This window comes from Pseudophryne corroboree, chromosome 9 (assembly GCF_028390025.1).
Source record: "Pseudophryne corroboree isolate aPseCor3 chromosome 9, aPseCor3.hap2, whole genome shotgun sequence".
Taxonomy (NCBI): Eukaryota; Metazoa; Chordata; class Amphibia; order Anura; family Myobatrachidae; genus Pseudophryne; species Pseudophryne corroboree.
Window position 1 is genome coordinate 77,601,702 of NC_086452.1, and position 21,483 is coordinate 77,623,184.

A 21,483-nucleotide genomic window follows, 5' to 3' on the forward strand; every position below is an offset into this window, starting at 1 on the left:
CTTATCCTGTAGTGGGTGCCAGCAAGTCGGCCACAGGCTTCCCTGATAAGTGGCCGTAGTGTTGTGAAATGAGGTGCTGCTGAAGTAGAGAATACATCTCCTGGGCAGAAGTATCCCTAAAATTATAGCTGGCAGGACCGTTAGCGGAGAACAGTGCATGAAGGGTCTAAAGTCTTTACAACACTGATGCAAAACTAAACGTTTCTTCCCCTGGAACTGTGAGTTTCCTCAGCAGTTCCTAAACGGTTCCATTCATAAGTAAAACTGCTTCGCTCGGCACAGATTACCGTTCCAATCGTAGTCCACGTGGATCATTAAGTATAAAAAAGTAAAAAAAAAAAAAAAAAGATTTAAAAAACAAAACAAAAAACCTCATGTCGACCTTTTGACCCGTCGACCTAGAACATGTCGACCTTCTGACCTGTCGACCTAGAACATGTCAAACTTCTGACCCTGTCGACCTAGTGACTGTCGACCTATGGTGGTCGACCTAGACACTGTCGATCTTTAGACCGGATCCCATTTATAATGTGTTGCTGACAAAAACAGAAAAGCAAAGACCACCACTGCAGTGTTTATTCTCTGTTCTGATAACAATAAAGTTTTGTTCAAACCAGCTGGAAATTTGTTATGACTAATTATATACATTTGTGAAGGAGCGGGACAGTAGTAGAATAGAGGCATTGGGAGGCGATTGTTTGGTGCACCAACTCCATGGCCCTGCTGGTGAGAGTAGTCTTGGGAATGGGGTGAGGTTGGAGATATTATAGTTTGATACAGCACAGAGCAAAGAAAAAATGAAATCAAATCAGTGAGACAAATATAATAGGTGCAATTTGACAAAAGTACAGAATTTTCGGGGATTGTGTTGTAAGTTTTAAAATGGTGATTTTATTAGAAGCAAACTCTGATTTTACCTTTAAAAAATTTGACGTTTTAAATCCCATGGCAAAATCTCTGCAAAAATCAGCGCTTTTGCCATATCACACAATTTCACCTTTGAACCAGTGTTTGATGTGAGTGGGTAGAAGAGGTCCATGGACAGGAACACATACTATTTCCCGGCGGACGCGATGCCGACTGTCAAGATCCCGACAACGGCATCCCGCCCATCGTAATGCCGACAGTGGGACGAGCGGTACAAGTCCCCTCGCTACGCTCGCCACAGGTTCTATTCTAGCCCTGTTAGATTAGTGTGTGTGTGCCAGGATTCCTGCTGTCTGTATTGCCAAACAAGATGGAGAGCCGTTGGGAGGCAGCAGGGTTGTTGGGCTTCTTTTTTGTGATATTAAAGTCTTTCAGTATGTACGAGGATGTCAGATGCAGGCAGAGAAGTCATCAAGTATCACTTAATACAACAGGAACACTTACAGGCTATAGCATCGAAACCGTGCGATTTCTGTGTAAGTGAATTCCACTGTTTAACCACGTAGCATTTCTCCGTAAGATAATGAGAACGCTCTGAAGCATGGAATACATTCGGGCGCTAGCTGTGCCGTGTTTTTACTACGTGTGTTCCTGAGCACATTCTGGTATTTGTGCAGGTGTCACTCCAGTTGTGTTGCTGCCAGCAGGTAGAGAAGATTGCATGTTGTGATTTGTGAATCTTGGATCTCAGAAAATACGTGGTAGGAATTTGCTTTCTTATTTCATTCCTGTTTAGGCCAGAGGCCGTCCTCTAAGCCTGAGGACCTGTTCAAGCATGAAGACCCCTTCCAGCAGTTCAATCTCAGCTTCCCCAAAGACATGGAATCTGACCCCTTCGCTGCCTGCAAAGGAACAGGCGAGACAGGAAACCACGGTAGCCTTAACACTGTAAGTACAACCTGAGCCCAGAAGCAGTCAGGACTGTAACGCCCTCATCCTCAGACAGCAGTGTGTGTATACACAGGCTCATCTGTATTATAACCCTGTATTTTATTGTATTTTACAACCACTTGTATTGTTCTTTTTCTGAGCTGAAGTAAACAAATATGTCAATGATGTCTTTATGTTCATTCTTTTGATTATTTTTTCCCTCTATTTCCCTGTAACATCAGATCTCGGTGAGCGACATCGCCTAGTGTGTCCTGCTCCTGGGCCAGGCCGCCCCGACAGCGGGCATACACACTGTGAGATATCGCACAGTGACGTCATGCTACGGCCGGCCAGAGTGTGCAGTTTTGGAGGATGAGTCCCAATTGAGCTGCATGCACGACCGAGACCAAGGGTCGTTAACGACCTGTGGGGTCAAAGCATCGCCCGTCGTTTACAGTGTACACAGTAGTTGATATAGTAAACGACGTTGCTCAGGAAGGTTCAGAATGAGCGATGTCGTTTACTATATCGACTAGTGTGTACGGGCCTTAAGTGACATATAAATGTGACATTACACAGTGGTTGCCGGAGTAAAACAGTGTAATATGTTGTGCTACATACGTTACAAAAGCCAGTAAAAGACGGACAAATTTTGTACAGCCGTCCCAGATATGCGGGTTGTTGGCTGTGGTTTTTATTATATGAGTAATGGATGGAGTTACAGGAACACAGAAACTGTAGTAGTACCACTAGCAACACGTTTTGACAATGCAAAGTTATATTCATAGCTTGGATTGATACTATTTATTCCCCATAAGCTGTTCAGTTAAGGCCCATACACATTAGACGATGTCGCTCTGTGAGCGACATCGTCTAACGTCTCCCCCTCCCGGGCCGGCCGGTCGGCGGCCGCCTGTACGCACTGAGCGATATGACCGCTCATATCGCTCAGTGACGTCACGCCCCCGCCAGCCCTGCATGAAGGTCGTGGACGACAGTCCACATCCTTCATGCATGCCCTACCGACAGCGACGATCGTTGCCGACCCGCGGGGCCGCGCATCGGTCGTCGCTGGCGGCATACACACTTAACGATATAATGAGCGACGTCGCTCAAGGAGGGGGAAAATGAGCGACGTCGCTTATTATATCGTTAAGTGTGTATGGACCTTAAGAATCAGCAAGTTATTTTCTGTGATGCAACTGTTTCATTAAAAAGCTGGTTTAGAGCAGTCCTGCTGAATTTGATGTAAACAAATCAAAATATATATATATACAGTGCTGTAACAAGATATGTAAGATGAGATCTACAGCATTGTAATATGCCGTCTTTTTTTTTTTTTAATTGTGTATTCTTTATTGAAAATCTCAATGCAAAAAAAGAAAATAATAACAAAACAATACAGACATTAATTAGTAACAATTACATCATGTCATCTACCACATCCAAGTTAGCCCACATACATTAGTGACTATAACAACCTTCCAGTTTAAATTTGTATAATAAGAAATATACATACAGCACTTGTCCATTCGACCCAGAATAGGCAATGCAGTTTACCATATACCAATATACCTATGTGCTTATATATACATGCATGTCTCTTCTCTGCGAGGGTATATATTTTGGGGGTATATTCAATTAGGGTCGGATCCATTCCAACATGCATTTGTCGGAATGGATCCGACAACCCCTATTCAATCCCGTCTCAATTCGACTTAACAAAAAGTCGAATTGAGATGAGACCTGTGAGCGGTGGAGGGGGGTGGGGGGGAGACCAGCGGGAACAGCTGCGGGCAGACGGAGGAGAGCAGCGCTACAGAAGGATGTCTCACAGCCGCCAGACCTCACGGCAGTGTCCACCCGGCTCCAGCAAGCGTGACCTCTCTTGCTGGAGCCGGGTGGACGCTGCTGTGAGCGGCGCGGCTGTGACACATCCTCCTGCAGCACTGTGCTATAGTGCTGCTCTCCACCGTCTCCCGCGGTCCCCCCCCCCTCCCCCTCCTCCTCTACGGTCTCTCATCTCAGTCCGACATTTTTTTTATGTCGGACTGAGATGGTCGGAAACAGGGCCAAATCCTGTCGAATTTGGCCCCGTGTCCCTCAAAAGTACGTGAATCAGCAGGTATACAGCCGATTCGCGTACTGTTCGACAAGTCGAATTCCCCGACTTGTCGAATAAAAATAGCGGGGACTGAATAGGTCGTATCACAATTCGACCTTAAAAAGTCGAAAACTGCTGTCTTTTCGACAGACTGCAGCTTTTGACCCTAATTGAATATACCCCTAAAAGTGGTTAAAAAAAAAGGGAAAGATACATGAAGTAACAAAAAAAGAGAATACCAGAATCAATATTGATACATCACAACGTGCCCTACGTGTAGCAAGTATACACATAATTGCACTGTTGTCGCAGCTCCCGTCTCCCTTCCTAACCCTGATTTGCACCATCTGTCCCATTTATCATGAAATTTATGCATAGCATTCCGTTTTTAAGCATATGTTTCTCATGCCGGGCTACGTTATCCACCAAAGTCCTCCATTTGTGCATCACCGGGGGAGTATTTGTACATCATACTCGCGCTAATAATGACCTTGGCCAATGTAATGAGGCACAAGACATACCTGTATAACACTAAAGAATGTGTCTCCTCGAGATCTAAGCCAAACAAACATTCTAGTACTAAAATCATGCACAGAGGAAGCCGTCTGCAAGACATCCCTCCATACCGCCTCCCAAAAGGAGAGTACTAATGGGCATTCCCACAATAAATGCCAAAATCCAGCATTTTCCACTTGGCACCTAGGGCAAGAGGTATCCTCTCTAATCCTAGACACAGATGTAAGGTATACTACTCCTTGTGTTCGTTATCAGCAAATATATTTATATATCCTACATAGAGTATATCAAAGGGATCCTAAAATCTGAATCCAATGCTCGTTTGATAATGGGCCTATATCTGTTTCCCATTTCAATTTCAGAGGATCAAGCTGGTTCGGAAACAAATTATTATTAATCTGGGCATAGATACTAGAAACATGACCTCTAGAACCCAAACTCAAAACATTGATTTAACGGGTGAAGGTGACAGTACAGGGTCAGTGCGTGAAAACGGAGTTTGGATCGTATGTCTTATTTGTAAGTATCGAAAAAAGGCGCTATTAGGAATACTAAACTCTCTCTGTAGTTGATGAAATGAAATAAACAGTCCTTCACTGTATAATTGACCTAGAGTAGTAACGCCCTTCAACAACCATATATTGTCTGTTGAAATTTTAAGCAGTTCAGAATATGAAGCATTGTGCCACAGGGGGGAATCCGCATCATAACCGGACCACTCAAAAAAAGTATGTGCATGTCGCCAGATCACTAGAGCTTGCCGAAGCAATGGAGGCAGACAGTCCAGAAAGTAGAAAAGGTAAAGGAGAGAAGAAGGGCCCCACCTGCTCGCCCAGAAAGCCCACCAGAGTCAAGTCAGCGGTGCCCTGTACCCAACTAACTAAATGCGCCAGTTGAGCCGATATATAATAGACCCTAAGATTGGGAAGACCAAGTCCCCCAGATGTTTTGGATTCATATAACGTTTTAATGGAAATTCTTGCCGGCCTATCCCCCCATACAAATGGTTACAAAATACTCTCAATAGCAGAGAATACTGCTTTGGGAATATGTACCGGAGAATGCTGCAGGACATATAAGAATTTTAGTTGAACCGACATTTGAACAGATTGATACGGCCTAAGACAGATCGTGGCAGTTTTTCCACACACGAGTTTTCATCTTAAAACCCGCCGTTATGGGAGCAATATTTTGGGACACATAATCTACCACCCACGGCGTAGTCCAGACACCTAGGTACTTAAAACGCGTTGTCCACTGCAAAGGGCAATCTGTATAATCACCTACAGGAATATGTCCCGATATAGGGAATATATTGGATTTGTCCCCACTGACAAGTAGACTTGAAAAAACACCAAATTTCGTAACTATTTGTAACGTGGCCTGCAGGGAATCCTCAGAGTCTCATAAACACAACAGCATATCCTCTGCGTACAGAGCAACTACATCTACCCTCTCCAACTTTAATACCACGAACATCCAACACCGCACGCAGAAGACAGGCAAGTGGCTCTATGGCTATTGCAAAAATGGCCGGAGACAGGGGACACCCGTCGAGTCCCCCTTGCCAGTGGAAAAGGAGATGAAGTAAAACTGGTAACAGACATTCTGGCCGCCGGGGAAAAATACAGCAGTTGGATTAATTTGATAGGTCGGCCACTAATGTTAAACATGCATTAGGTCGACAGGGTCAGAAGGATGACAGGGCCAAAGAGTCAACATGACAATGGGCGACACAAGTTTTGTTTTTTTCATACCTTACCATCCACGTGGACTATGACTGGGAATAGTAACCTGTGCTGAGCGCAGTGATAGCGAGACACCTAGCTCTAAGCACGGCGAGCAAAGCGGTACACTAATGAGGCTTGTATGGAGCAGAAAAATGACAAAACACTCTCCAAAAACCCCAAATACTGTGTTTCCTTTTTTGTGTCGACCATTTCCATGTTGACCCTGTCTACCTTTTTGACCCTGTCTACCATTAGTGGTAGAGCTATTGACTGTAGACCTTGTTAGTGTAGATCTAATAATCCACACCCGTGACACTGTAGGTTACATTTTAGTTGGGTGTATTTATAATTAATGCAGGAATGAGTAGGGCTCCTAACGTATTGCCAGATAATCCAACATACTGGCAACAATACACCAGAACAGTAATGCTCCCCTTACAAGTGGTGCCTGTATAATTAACAAGTACCCAATTCTCTTTGAGGAATGGACATGAAGCACCAGTGCTATTCTTCATCATTAAGACTTACATAAAGAAACTGCCACACAGGAAAGCTGTGGTGTTCTCCATAGCAACAGATGATATATATCTGCTTTCATCTTCTTATCACACTATAATAATGGTAGAACTTATCTTGGTTGCTGTGGGCAACTCCACAATATTGCCATGTACCAGCTTTTATTAATTTTAAACATAAAGTTTATTGTTTTTTTACTTAAAGGAAGGGGGAACAGAGAGAATGGGAGTGGGGACAGGGCAATGATTGGAAAGTAGTGAAGTCAATGTGTACACACTTTTATTAATAACCTAACAGTGTGGGCTGTAAGAGTAAAGTAACTGCTTAAAACAGTATCCATTGAGCCAGATACATTTTGTTTAATACCCCTTTCAGACAAAGGGGGGTATTCAATTAGTGCCGTTTTTTTCGACCAGTCGAAAAAACTGCACTTTTCGCCCGTTTGTAAGTCGAATTTCCATTTGACCTATTCAATGTCCGTGCCGTTTTTTCAACTGGTCGAAAAATCCGGCACTGGTGAAAACCACGTGAATCGGCAAATTCGCCACCAATACACGTGTTTTGGCGAATTCACGGACATTTTCTCCTGTTTTTGGTGCAATTTTTGCCCAAAAGTGAAATGGCATAGGCGAAAAATGGATTAAAAAACTAGCAAAAATGCCCGCTATTGAATACACACAGGTTGAATTAGTGCCGATTTTCCGACTGTCGGAAAATTCGGCACTAATTGAATATCCTCCATAGACATAAACCGGGGAATTTGCCAGGGAACGCCAAGTCAACCCGGGTCCTGCTTATACATGAAAGGATCACACCTGGGTTGATAGTCCCTTCAGTCGACTAGGGTTATTCCTGGGACTTGTTACCCAGGTCAGTCCCCCGGCTTATGCCTAAATGGTGCAACCCAGGTCGCTGAGAAGGAGCTGATTGGCCCAGATCAGTCCGCTGTGCAGTAGGCAATACTGAATATCACACTAATTTGTCCTCCTTTTGCTGTAGCAATAAATCCATCTATCACTGAATTATCTCTATTGCAGCTAGCAAAATTTCTCACCGACCTGTCTCTTTAGCGAATTGTGATATGTATGTAGAACTAGTTATTATTATTATCCTTTATTTATATGGCGCCACAAGGGTTCCGCAGCGCCCAATTACAGAGTACATATGCACATAACCAAAACAGGAAAACAGTGACTTACAGTTGAAGACAATAAAGGACAAGTACAGGGTAACTAAGCATAACTACATCAGTAGACGACATAGATATAAGTTCTGGTGGCCAAAAAACTGCGGGATTTGGGCAGTTGAGGATTATTAAAGTAAGAAAAGGGTCAGCCTGGGAAAAAACCTGGATCTGGATTCTCCTAGCTGGAACCCGGGTTACACACGTATTGAAATACCCAGGCCAGAGCTGTGTATTTGCTGAGGCGTATGTCTGACAGGTGACCTATTTACCTGCAGTACAGTGCTAAATGTACGGTATATTACCAATAGAAGCCTCTGGTAGGCCCCTGATGAAGAGTGCATATTGTGAGAAAACAGTGACTGGTAATGTTTTGTTCACGTTTTCACAAATGACGTCTGTTTGATCCATTAATCAACACAAGTTATTTGTTTGTTTGTGCTGCACTATGATAAAGATAAATATTTATCGTGTATATAACCCTTTATGAGGTCTAAGAACAATGTACGCTATCTACGTAAGAAGTACCGTAAGGGTACGCAAGTTGCGTATCGATCGCTTAGCCGTGATCGAGACGCTCAGGCGTCACGTTCACTCACGGCCAAGTGATCGCAGGCAGGCAGACTATTGGCTGTTGACTTATCGTAATGATTCGCTATAGCGTAGCAGCGCTCGGGACCACGAGGAGATCACCAGCGATGCAGACGCTCACAACGTTAAACCTTTATATCTATACCTTTAGCAATGAAATACACAGCAAACCTTAATGTAGAGACAAAGTGTAAGTGCAACCTTGTGTAACCTGATTAACTACAAAGCTGCTTGAGTGTCACCGATGCTCAGGGAGTACTTAACACTATAAAGAATACGCAGATACCTGGGCTTAGGGTCCGAAACCTATTATGTGTATTATGACTATTATACTTGCAAAAGGAATCACAGTACAAAGCATACACTACAATATAACATAAACCAACTAACCAGATAACTACACAGGAAATACAATACAATTCAAGTCTAATCAAGGAAAAATACGAGAGAAAGAGAAGAGAGGGAGAGAGAGAAATGGCTCACAGTAAGACAATATGATTACGGAGAGAACTTACGCACAAGGGGAACGATCGCATGCGCCTCGATATCCAGCTCCCGATTATCAGCAATGAGAACCGTTGAAGAGAGTGAAGTTGGATATGGTCGGCCTGCTATTTATGCCCCACACACAATACAATTCAATGGTCCCTACAATCTCATTGTTCATTGGACACAGGAATTCGGCTTCGCATTATAACAAAAGGTCATAGGTTGATTCATACAGGTGGGCTGTGACTATTTCCAACTGCTCAGGTGGGAGGGAAACTGGGTTTCCCGCCGCATGGGTAATAAAGTGCAAATAAAGTAAATGTTCATAAACTTCTTATGTCCATAACTATTCGCACGAGCGATTGATCTGCTTCAAACCAACACCGGAATATTTCTAATTAAATATTCTTCCGATGGATACTAAACACCACTGTATTACTCCTGTCTGACCCTTCGTATCAAACAAAGAGGGATTCCTCTGTTCATAAACATTCTATATTAACCAAACTTTCAGAATCTATCAAAGGGACCATGATCTATAAAATACATTATTTGTGAAAAATATGTAACGATTGAGTCGCACGCTACGACTACACAAACTCTACCGTAAATACGCATACCGTGCACCAGCGGGTGCACGCAACAGCGGGTATGCGCCTTCACGGGAGAGCGCACGCATGCGCAGCGCGGACCAGTGTGTGTATAGAGATATTTTTTCTGACTTTGACAACTATATGGGGGAGTACAATTCCAGCCTTATTCCGACATATCGCAGCTGCCAATAGCGCAGATTCTTCTTACACCCCATAAAGATGCACAAGAAGATTTGCAATGTTGCAGTACCATAGGGATGGGCGCAGGGAACATTGTGACCTCTCATACTTGGGAATTGCCATATATGTAGGTACTCATGAACGAGAGATTCCCAATGAGATATATATATATGTATGTATATATATATATATATATATATAAAAATTTGAAGGAGGTCTCAAATAACAGCAAGACTCCTATGTGTATTTAAAAATATTACCTATAGCTTGAAGACATATTACTTGAGTAAATGGAACAACCTCACTTAGAGGAACTTTAAATTAGAATTCAAGCTGACGTCTGTGTGAGAATTACCAATAGTGCCATTACTATGTGTGCATGTATATGTGATATATAGATTTATTTATTGTAATGTAATGTATGTGAGTGTTCGTGTACAGTCATGTGAAAATTATTCCGTTGTGTACTTTTCAACACATGGCTTTGTCATATGATCAGTACAGTGTTAGAACCTGACTAGAGCAGTAGGGATGTGGGTGTCGCTGTCCTGGTAGTAGCCACTGCAGTCAGAGAATAAATGCTGTAACATGGGGCAAAGATGAACACCCAGTACACCCAGTATCATCAGTTGCGATTAGCATTGGCCTTACCTTCTAAGGGAATGCAGCAGACAAACCATGCCAGGAAGACTACTGTCCATAACTGCAGCCTTCATTGTTGGAAACGCATACACTCAGGGGGAAATGTAAACCTTCTAAATAGTGAATGAGAGGACAAGTGAAGCAGTTTCCCATAGCAACCAATCCGTTTTAGCCAATATTTTTCAAGTGATTTCTGTAAAATGATCGGTAGAAGTTGGTTACGGTGTGCAACTTGTCCACTTCTCCACTCAGTAGAATGTTTGATACATCTCCCCCTCGGGTGGTCTTCTGTATGCCGGCGGTCGGGCTCCCGGCGCTCCGTATACCGGCGCCGGGAGCCCGACAGCCGGCATACCGACACTTATTTTCCCTCGTGGGGGTCCACGACCCCCATAGAGGGAGAATAAAAGTGTGGCGCGCGTAGCGCGCCACCGTGCCCGTAGCGTGGCGAGCGCAGCGAGCCCACAATGGGCTTATTTGCGCTCGCCACACTGTCGGTAAGCCGGCGGTCGGCCTCCCGGCGCCGGTATGCTGGTCGCCGGGAGCCCGACCGCCGGCCAGCCGTAGTGAACCCCTCCCCCTCAGGCCTGCAGAATTGTTTAGGTTGGCGCCACACGTATATGCATTCATTTGTTGTCTGCGCATATCATCTTCCACTGGTCAGGAATCCACTGAGCTGACAGATGCGTAGTGACAGGTGTGAGAGGTGCTTTTTACACTGAAGCCAAGCTCTGGCGCCTGCGTGTTGTCGTTCTCGCTGCCCTGCCGTGTTGTCGTTCTCGCTGCCCTGCCGTGTTGTCGTTCTCGCTGCCCTGCCGTGTGTCGTTCTCGCTGCCCTGCCGTGTTGTCGTTCTCGCTGCCCTGCCGTGTGTCGTTCTCGCTGCCCTGCCGTGTTGTCGTTCTCGCTGCCCTGCCGTGTTGTCGTTCTCGCTGCCCTGCCGTGTTGCGTTCTCGCTGTCCAGCCACACGGCATTCTTATTGGACCTGCTTTAAATAAACTGGTTGTTTACACCATAAGTTTACATTTTCAGTCCCCTGACCATTCCAAGATGGTATATGCTTAATAACGCATGTGCCACACTTGCATGGAAGCCTTTGCTATCACTATGGCTTGTGTACCAATAAGTGTGTTTATGTAGGTATAATCAGTGGCGTATCTATGTGTGTAGGTTGTGCAGTACACACGGAAACCTGCTGCTTTTTTAAGCAACAATTAAAAGAAAAAAAAAACATTCAACAGAATCTCAATGGTATTTAGATCTGAGGCTTTGACTGGGCCACTAGTAGGTGTTCCGATGTGGCTATGTTTCATTGTCTGTTGAAATCTAAATCATCTCCCAAGGACTTGGTCTCTTCTTCTGGACTGCAACGAAAGTTGCCCTTTATGTGGTTTTTTTTTTCCCCCTGTCCCTTTAAAGTGCAGATACTGTATGTGACGTGTCTGAGCTATTGGACATTTTGTGGATTGTCTCTTCTATACAAATAAACAGCTATGCCATATTGTATAATTTGTTGCTGATAGAAGGGTGCTTTTCAATAACTTTTTTTTTTTCCAGATTTTCTTTGAATGTTATTTGATGTTCACGATGAAGCTCTTCTTTGAAAATGCAATAGCTAGCTGTGGGATTTGTGTATTAATTTACTTTTCAACCAATTTAAATAACTTAGTTTTAGACAGGTGGAGTTATTATTATTATTATCTTTTATTTATATGGTGCCACAAGGGTTCCGCAGCGCCCAATTACAGAGTACATATGCACATAATCAAAACAGGAAAACAGTGACTTACAGTAGAAGACAATGGCCCTCATTTCCGAGTTGTTCGCTCGTTATTTTTCCTCGCATTGGTGCGATTAGTCGCAAACTGCGCATGCGCAACGTTCGCAGTGCGCCTGTGCCAAGTAAATTTGCTAAAAAGTTTGGTATTTTACTCACTGCTTAACGGAGAAATTTCTTTGTTCTGGTGATCGGAGTGTGATTGACAGGAAGTGGGTGTTTCTGGACGTTTTATGGGTGTGTGCGAAAAAACGCGGGAGTGTCTGGAAAAACGGGGGAGTGTCTGGGCGAACGCTGGGAGTGTTTGTGACATCAAACCAGGAACGAAACTGACTGAACTGATCGCAGTGGCAGAGTAAGTCTCGAACTACTCAGAAACTGCAAAGAAATTTCTATTCGCAATTCTGCTAATCTTGCGTTCGCAATTCTGCTGTGCTAAGATTCGCTCCCAGTAGGCGGCGGCTTAGCGTGTGCAATGCTGCTAAAAGCAGCTAGTGAGCGATCAACTCGGAATGAGGGCCAATATCGGACAAGTACAGGGTAACTAAGCATAACTACACCAGTAGACGACACGGAGATAAGTGTCAAGGTCGCCGAGAACTGCAGAATTTGGGCAGTTGAGGATTATTAAAGTAAGAAAAGGATAATCACATGAGGGAAGAGGCAGTTTTGTAACCTCTGAAGACAAATGATTTGCACCAGGGTTTAATTAAGGTCTTTGGAGTAAAGCAAATGTGATGCGTACAGTCCCATAGTGCAGGGGTTCCCAACCACAGTCCACAAGGCACACTGATACCCCTTTTCCACCATAACCCCAGGTCTGACCCTGTTTACTCTGCACCTTTGACCCCCGTTATTCCCGTGTGAGCCTTGTTTACACTAAACCTGAGTCTGCCCTGCATGTCACTCACATACACTCCATCAAGGTGGGCCTCTGCATACACAGCCAATCAGCAGCCTGTAAGCATAACCCGTATTACCCGGGTTGAGCTGTTTACACTGCACCATTACCCGGGTCTGATCCTGGTAGCTACAAGGGTCAGATTACCAGGTCGCTTGTCCTGGGTTATTTTTCAAGGACCAGTTTACACCAAACAGTGACCTGGGTAGACCCGGCAATAACCAAGGTGCGGCAATGGAAAAGGGGGTATTACAGTCCAGGTTTTAAGAATAGCCATACTTGAGCACAGGTGGCTTAATTAGTACTTCAGTTATTTTGATTTAACCATCCGTGCTCAAGCACAGACAGCACTAGAATCTGGACTATTGGTGTACCTTGAGGACTGAGGTTGGGAAACACTGCCATAGTGTATCAAGTTTCTTCTTAAATACAGATTTTAAAAAACGACATTACCGAGTAGTGTGGTAAGAATTCTAGATTAAACCTTTTTTGTTTTGTGGTGATAATATGTAACAATGCCAGACTGGGTAAATACATTTTATTGCCTCTGTAGTAGAGATTTGCATAACTGCCTGTTCCACGTCATGTAATTAATCACTACACTATACCTACTGATCCGATAAAGGAAGGTTCTTCTGTCTGGATTAGTTGCTAAAACCCCTGCAAGTAAGAGACGCTTGTCTTAAGGGGATGTTGAAGGGCTTCTAGCTGCCTGCGTTCCAACCATTTCTCAGACACAGAGTCTCAGTTTTTTCCTCGCACCCCATAGAGGTCGGTGTGCATGAAATCAGCAATATTGGGTTAGCGCAGCTGCACATGCCAACCCCACTGTGCCAGTAATTGAATAGGGCCCATTAAAGGGAATCTATTAAATGCAATAGGCCACATACAGTAATTTTGTTTTGAATGCCTGGATCCATAATGTCTTTACAAACCCTTGCGGGTGTGGATCACTAGATCTACACTTAAAAAGGTCTACAGTTAATAGGTCAACCCCAAATGGTCGACAGGGCCAAGAGGTTGACATGGAATAGGTAGACAGTAGAAAAGGTTGACATGGTCAAAAGGTAGAAATGGAAATGGTCGACCCAAAACAAAGTGTAGACAATTTATTTTTATTTATTTTTGTCACTTTTTTGCCACAAAACAAAAAAGCCCCATTTAGTGTACTGCGTCCCCTCGCATGCTTCGGGCAAGGTTACTATTCCCAATCATAGTCCACGTAAATGATAAAGTATGAAGAAGTTTAAAAAAAAAAAAACTAGTCGACCACTGTCATGTCAATCGTTTGTACGGTCTCCCTTTTACATGTCGACCTTTTGAACATTAATGGTCGACCTACTGGCTGTGAAGCTTTTGACTGCCAACCTATAGCCCGGATACCACCCTTGATACCTAACTTAAGAAAGGAGAACAAGGTGTTACAGGATAGTAGCCAGTATGTGATTTAACAAGAAAAGATGCATCAACCGGGTGTGGTATGGAATGTCGATAGTAATTAGGTCGACAGGGTATCTAAGTCGACATGTTCTAGGGCGACAGGTCAAAGGGTCGACATGAGTTTTTTATGGGGTTTTTGGTGTAGTTTTCTTCGTACAGTGACCGGGAACCCCAGTTAGTGCACCGTGTCCCCTCGCATGCTCTCTTTGCTCGCCATGCTTCGGTGAAGGTGCCTCGCTCTGCTACCACTGCGCTCGGCACAGGTTACTATTCCCAATCGTAGTCCGCGTGGATCATTAAGTATGAAAAAGTTTTAAAAAAAGAAAACAATTGTGAAAAACTAATGTCGACCTAGAGACCCTGTCAACCTATAAACCCTGTCAACCAATAGTGGTCGATCTAGACAGTGTCGACCTAGTTACTGTTGACCTAGAGACCGGATCTTGCATCAACCATAAAACACAATATAATTGAGCATAATAATAACAAAGTACATTACATTGGTGTTGACATGTTTCAGAACACCTTATGTACAGATCTACAGGTATTGCTGCTGTTCCTGTTATATAGATCAATGGGCCTAATTCTGAGTTGATCGCAGCAGCAAATTTGTTAGCAGTTGGGCAAAACCATGTGCACTGCAGGGGGGGCAGATATAACATGTGCAGAGAGAGCTAGATTTGGGTGTGGTGTGTTCAAACTGAAATCTAGATTGCAGTGTAAAAATAAAGCAGCCAGTATTTACCCTGCACAGAAACAAAATAACCCACCCAAATCTAACTCTCTCTTCACATGTTATTTCTCTAACGTCCTAAGTGGATGCTGGGGACTCCGTAAGGACCATGGGGAATAGCGGCTCCGCAGGAGACTGGGCACATCTAAAGAAAGCTTTAGGACTATCTGGTGTGCACTGGCTCCTCCCCCTATGACCCTCCTCCAAGCCTCAGTTAGATCTCTGTGCCCGAACGAGAAGGGTGCACACTAGGGGCTCTCCTGAGCTTCTTAGTGAAAGTTTTAGTTTAGGTTTTTTATTTTCAGTGAGACCTGCTGGCAACAGGCTCACTGCATCGAGGGACTAAGGGGAGAAGAAGCGAACTCACCTGCGTGCAGAGTGGATTGGGCTTCTTAGGCTACTGGACATTAGCTCCAGAGGGACGATCACAGGCCCAGCCATGGATGGGTCCCAGAGCCGCGCCGCCGGCCCCCTTACAGAGCCAGAAGACAGAAGAGGTCCGGAAAATCGGCGGCAGAAGACATCCTGTCTTCACCAAGGTAGCGCACAGCACTGCAGCTGTGCGCCATTGCTCCTCAGCACACTTCACACTTCGGTCACTGAGGGTGCAGGGCGCTAGGGGGGGGCGCCCTGAGCAGCAATAAAAACACCTTGGCTGGCGAAAATACATCACATATAGCCCCCAGGGCTATAGGGATGAATTTTAACCCCTGCCAGAATCCATAAAAAAGCAGGAGAAAAGTCTGCGAAAAAGGGGCGGAGCCTATCTCCTCAGCACACTGGCGCCATTTTCCCTCACAGCTCCGTTGGAGGGAAGCTCCCCTGGCTCTCCCCTGCAGTCACTACACTACAGAAAGGGTTAAAAAAAGAGAGGGGGGCACTAATTAGGCACAGTATTAACAATACAGCAGCTATAAGGGGAAAAACACTTATATAAAGTTATCCCTGTATATATATAGCGCTTTGGTGTGTGCTGGCAAACTCTCCCTCTGTCTCCCCAAAGGGCTAGTGGGGTCCTGTCCTCTATCAGAGCATTCCCTGTGTGTGTGCTGTATGTCGGTATGTTTGTGTCGACATGTATGAGGAGAAAAATTATGTGGAGACGGAGCAGATTGCCTGTAATAGTGATGTCACCCCCTAGGGGGTCGACACCTGAGTGGATGAACTGTTGGAAGGAATTACGAGACAGTGTCAGCTCTGTATAAAAGACAGTGGTTGACATGAGACAGCCGGCTACTCAGCTTGTGCCTGTCCAGACGTCTCATAGGCCGTCAGGGGCTCTAAAGCGCCCGTTACCTCAGATGGCAGATATAGACGCCGACACGGATACTGACTCCAGTGTCGACGGTGAAGAGACAAATGTGACTTCCAGTAGGGCCACACGTTACATGATTGAGGCAATGAAAAATGTTTTACACATTTCTGATAATACGAGTACCACCAAAAAGGGGTATTATGTTCGGTGAGGAAAAACTACCTGTAGTTTTCCTGAATCTGAGAAATTAAATGAGGTGTGTGATGATGCGTGGTTTTCCCCCGATAACAACTGATAATTTCTAAAATGTTATTGGCATTATATCCTTTCCCGCCAGAGGTTAGGGTGCGTTGGGAAACACCCCCTAGGGTGGATAAAGCGCTCACACGCTTGTAAGGGCTCTACCCTCTCCTGAGATGGCCGCCCTTAAGGATCCTGCTGATAGAAAGCAGGAGGGTATCCTAAAATGTATTTACACACATACTGGTGTTATACTGCGACCAGCAATCGCCTCAGCCTGGATGTGCAGTGCTGGGTTGGCGTGGTCGGATTCCCTGACTGAAAATATTGATACCCTAGATAGGGACAGTATATTTTTGCCTATAGAGCATTTAAAAGATGCATTTCTATATATGCGTGATGCACAGCGGAATATTTGCCGACTGGCATCAAGTCTAAGTGCGTTGTCCATTTCTACCAGTAGAGGGTTATGGACACGTCAGTGGTCAGGTGATGCGTATTCCAAACGGCATTTGGAAGTATTGCCTTAATAAGGGGAGGAGTTATTTGGGGTCGGTCTTTCAGACCTGGTGGCCACGGCAACAGCTGGGAAATCCACGTTTGTACCCCAGGTCACCTCTCAACATGAGAAGACGCCGTATTATCAGGCGCAGTCTTTTCGTGGACAAGCGGGCAAAATGTTCCTCATTTCTGCCCCGTGACAGAGGGAGAGGAAAAAGGCTGCAGAAATCAGCCAGTTCCCAGGAACAGAAACCCTCTCCCGCCTCTGCCAAGCCCTCAGTATGACGCTGGGGCTTTACAAGTAGAATCGGGCACGGTGGGGGGCCCGTCTCAATGAATTTCAGCGCGCAGTGGGCTCACTCGCAAGTAGACCCCTGGATCCTTCAGGTGATATCTCAGGGGTACAAATTAGAATTCGAGACGTCTCCCCCTCGCCGTTTTCCTAAAGTCGGCTTTACCGATGTCTCCTTCTGACAGGGAGACAGTTTTGGAAGCCATTCACAAGCTGTATTCCCAGCAGGTGATAATCAAGGTACCCCTCCTGCAACAGGGAACGGGGTATTATTCCACACTGTTGTGGTACCGAAGCCGGATGGCTCGGTGAGACCGATTCTAAATCTAAAATCTTTGAACACTTACATACAGAGGTTCAAATTCAAGATTGAGTCACTCAGAGCAGTGATTGCGAACCTGGAAGAAGGGGACTACATGATGTCTCGGGACATCAGGGATGCTTACCTTCATGTCAAAATTTACCCTTCTCACCAAGGGTACCTCAGGTTTATGGTACAGAACTGTCACTATCAGTTCAGACGCTGCCGTATGGATGGTCCACGGCACCCCGGGTCTTTACCAAGGTAATGGCCGAAATGATGATATTCCTTCGAAGGAAGGGAATTTTAGTTATCCCTTACTTGGACGATTCCCTGATAAGGGTAAGATCCAGGGAACAGTTGGAGGTCGGTGTAGCACTATCTCAGGTAGTGTTGCGGCAGCACGATTGGATTCTCAATATTCCAAAATCGCAGCTGGTTCCGACGACTTGTCTTCTGTTCCTAGGGATGATCCTGGACACAGTCCAGAAAAAGGTGTTTCTCCCGGAGGGGAAAGCCAGGGAGTTATCCGAGCTAGTCAGGAACCTCCTAAAACCGAGCCAAGTCTCAGTGCATCAATGCACAAGGGTTCTGGGTAAAATGGTGGCTTCCTACGAAGCAATCCCATTCGGCAGATTCCACGCAAGAACTTTCCAGTGGGACCTGCTGGACAAATGGTCCGGGTCGCATCTTCAGATGCATCAGCGGATAACCCTGTCACCAAGGACAAGGGTGTCCCTCCTGTGGTGGTTGCAGAGTGCTCATCTTCTAGAGGGCCGCAGATTCGGCATTCAGGACTGGGTCCTGGTGACCACGGATGCCAGCCTGCGAGGCTGGGGAGCAGTCACACAGGGAAGGAATATCCAGGGCTTATGGTCAAGCCTGGAGACATCACTTCACATAAATATCCTGAAGCTAAGGGCCATTTACAATGCTCTAAGCTTAGCAAGACCTCTGCTTCAAGGTCAGCCGGTGTTGATCCAGTCGGACAACATCACGGCAGTCACCCACGTAAACAGACAGGGTGGCACAAGAAGCAGGAGGGCAATGGCAGAAGCTGCAAGGATTCTTCGCTGGGCGGAAAATCATGTGATAGCACTGTCAGCAGTATTCATTCCGGGAGTGGACAACTGGGAAGCAGACTTCCTCAGCACGACCTCCACCCGGGAGAGTGGGGACTTCACCCAGAAGTCTTCCACATGATTATAAACCGTTGGGAAAAACTCGACAGGTATTGCGCCAGGTCAAGGGACCCTCAGGCAATAGCTGTAGACGCTCTGGTAACACCGTGGGTGTACCAGTCAGTGTATGTGTTCCCTCCTCTGCCTCTCATACCCAAGGTACTGAGATTGATAAGATGGAGAGGAGTAAGCACTATATTCGTGGCTCCGGATTGGCCAAGAAGGACTTGGTAACCGGAACTTCAAGAGATGCTCACGGAGGATCCGTGGCCTCTACCTCTAAGAAGGGACCTGCTCCAACAAGGACCCTGTCTGTTCCAAGACTTACCGCGGCTGCGTTTGACAGCATGGCGGTTGAACGCCGGATCCTGAAGGAAAAAAGGCATTCCGGATGAAGTCATCCCTATCCTGATCAAAGCCAGGAAGGATGTAACCGCAAAACATTATCACCGCATTTGGCGAAAATATGTTGCGTGGTGCGAGGCCAGTAAGGCCCGACGGAGGAAATTCAACTGGGTCGATTCCTACATTTCCTGCAAACAGGAGTGTCTATGGGCCTGAAATTGGGGTCCATTAAGGTTCAAATTTCGGCCCTGTCAATTTTCTTCCAAAAAGAACTAGCTTCAGTCCCTGAAGTTCAGACGTTTGTAAAAGGGGTACTGCATATACAGCCTCCTTTTGTGCCTCCAGTGGCACTTTGGGATCTCAATGTAGTTTTTTGGGTTCCAAAAGTCACATTGGTTTGAACCACTTAAATCTGTGGACTTAAAATATCTCACATGGAAAGTGGTCATGCTGTTGGCCCTGGCCTGGGCCAGGCGCGTGTCAGAATTGGCGGCTTTATCCTGTAAAAGCCCTTATCTGATTTTCCATTCGGACAGGGCGGAATTGAGGACTCGTCCTCAGTTTATCCCTAAGGTGGTTTCAGCGTTTCACCTGAACCAACCTATTGTGGTGCCTGCGGCTACTAGGGACTTGGAGGACTCCAAGTTGCTAGACGTTGTCAGGGCCCTGAAAATATATGTTTCCAGGACGGCTGGAGTCAGAAAATCTGACTCGCTGTTTATCCTGTATGCACCCAACAAGCTGGGTGCTCCTGCTTCTAAGCAGACTATTGCTCGTTGGATTTGTAGTACAATTCAGCTTGCACATTCTGTGGCAGGCCTGCCACAGCCAAAAATCTGTAAATGCCCACTTCACAAGGAAGGTGGGCTCATCTTGGGCGGCTGCCCGAGGGGTCTCGGCTTAACAACTTTGCCGAGCAGCTACTTGGTCAGGAGCAAATACGTTTGTAAAATTCTACAAAATTGATACCCTGGCTGAGGAGGACCTGGAGTTCTCTCAATTGGTGCTGCAGAGTCATCCGCACTCTCCCGCCCGTTTGGGAGCTTTGGTATAATCCCCATGGTCCTTACGGAGTCCCCAGCATCCACTTAGGACGTTAGAGAAAATAAGAATTTACTTACCGATAATTCTATTTCTCGTAGTCCGTAGTGGATGCTGGGCGCCCATCCCAAGTGCGGATTGTCTGCAATACTGGTACATAGTTATTGTTACCAAAAAATCGGGTTATTGCTGTAGTGAGCCATCTTTTCTAGAGGCTCCTCTGTTATCATGCTGTTAACTGGGTTCAGATCACAAGTTGTACGGTGTGATTGGTGTGGCTGGTATGAGTCTTACCCGGGATTCAAAATCCTTCCTTATTGTGTACGCTCGTCCGGGCACAGTATCCTAACTGAGGCTTGGAGGAGGGTCATAGGGGGAGGAGCCAGTGCACACCAGGTAGTCCTAAAGCTTTTTACTTTTGTGCCCAGTCTCCTGCGGAGCCGCTATTCCCCATGGTCCTTACGGAGTCCCCAGCATCCACTACGGACTACGAGAAATAGAATTATCGGTAAGTAAATTCTTATTATCTGCTCCCCCCCCCTGCAGTGCACATGGTTTTGCCCAATTGCTAACAAACTTGCTGCTGCTATCAACTCAGAATTACCCTCAATGTCATTTGATTGACCATTTAGTGATGTGTGAAATGAGAGCTGGGAAGAGGAGAAAGGCAGCCGCAGAAGATCTGTGTATACACCTTGTACAAGAGTAGTTCATTATCTATTTGTTTGCTAGATGACCTTTTTAAAGGGCCACTGTCACTTAAACACAGTTTAAGCAGAGATTTGTGGCCTGAATCGATGTTCCTGAAAATGCAGTTTATTCTTTCATCAGGAATCAGGGACATAAAAGGCCTTGTGTCCCAGCAATAAGCTGATTCTCCTTGACATATTATCTCTTCTCACAATAATAACGGCTTCCATTGTTTCACTGATACGATTGTTAATTTGTGCTCGTCTGACTCTAGTTGTAAAGAATATATTATCTGTCTAGGGTAAGATGTACTAAACCTTCAAGAGTGATAAAGGGGAGAGAAAGAACCAGCCAATCAGCTCCTAATTGCCATGTTACAGGCTGTGTTTGAAAAAAATGTCAGGAGCTGATTGGGTGATATATTATCTCTCTTCCCTTTATCAGTC

At 45.4% G+C, this 21,483-nt stretch overlaps 1 protein-coding gene across 6 annotated transcripts in view; it reads left to right on the forward strand.

Annotated features, from left to right (window-relative positions):
- The window catches only part of EPS15 (epidermal growth factor receptor pathway substrate 15), a 258,145-nt gene that overhangs the window by 233,711 nt on the left and 2,951 nt on the right, over positions 1-21,483 (forward strand). For 5 of the 6 annotated variants that reach the window (XM_063939551.1, XM_063939554.1, XM_063939552.1 and 2 more), the window contains one exon: positions 1,664-1,815. The exons of the other annotated variant lie outside the window; for it this stretch is intronic. In XM_063939551.1, the coding sequence (XP_063795621.1) occupies positions 1,664-1,815 (152 nt within the window). The remainder of the gene's footprint in view (positions 1-1,663; positions 1,816-21,483) is intronic. 6 annotated transcript variants of the gene reach the window in all.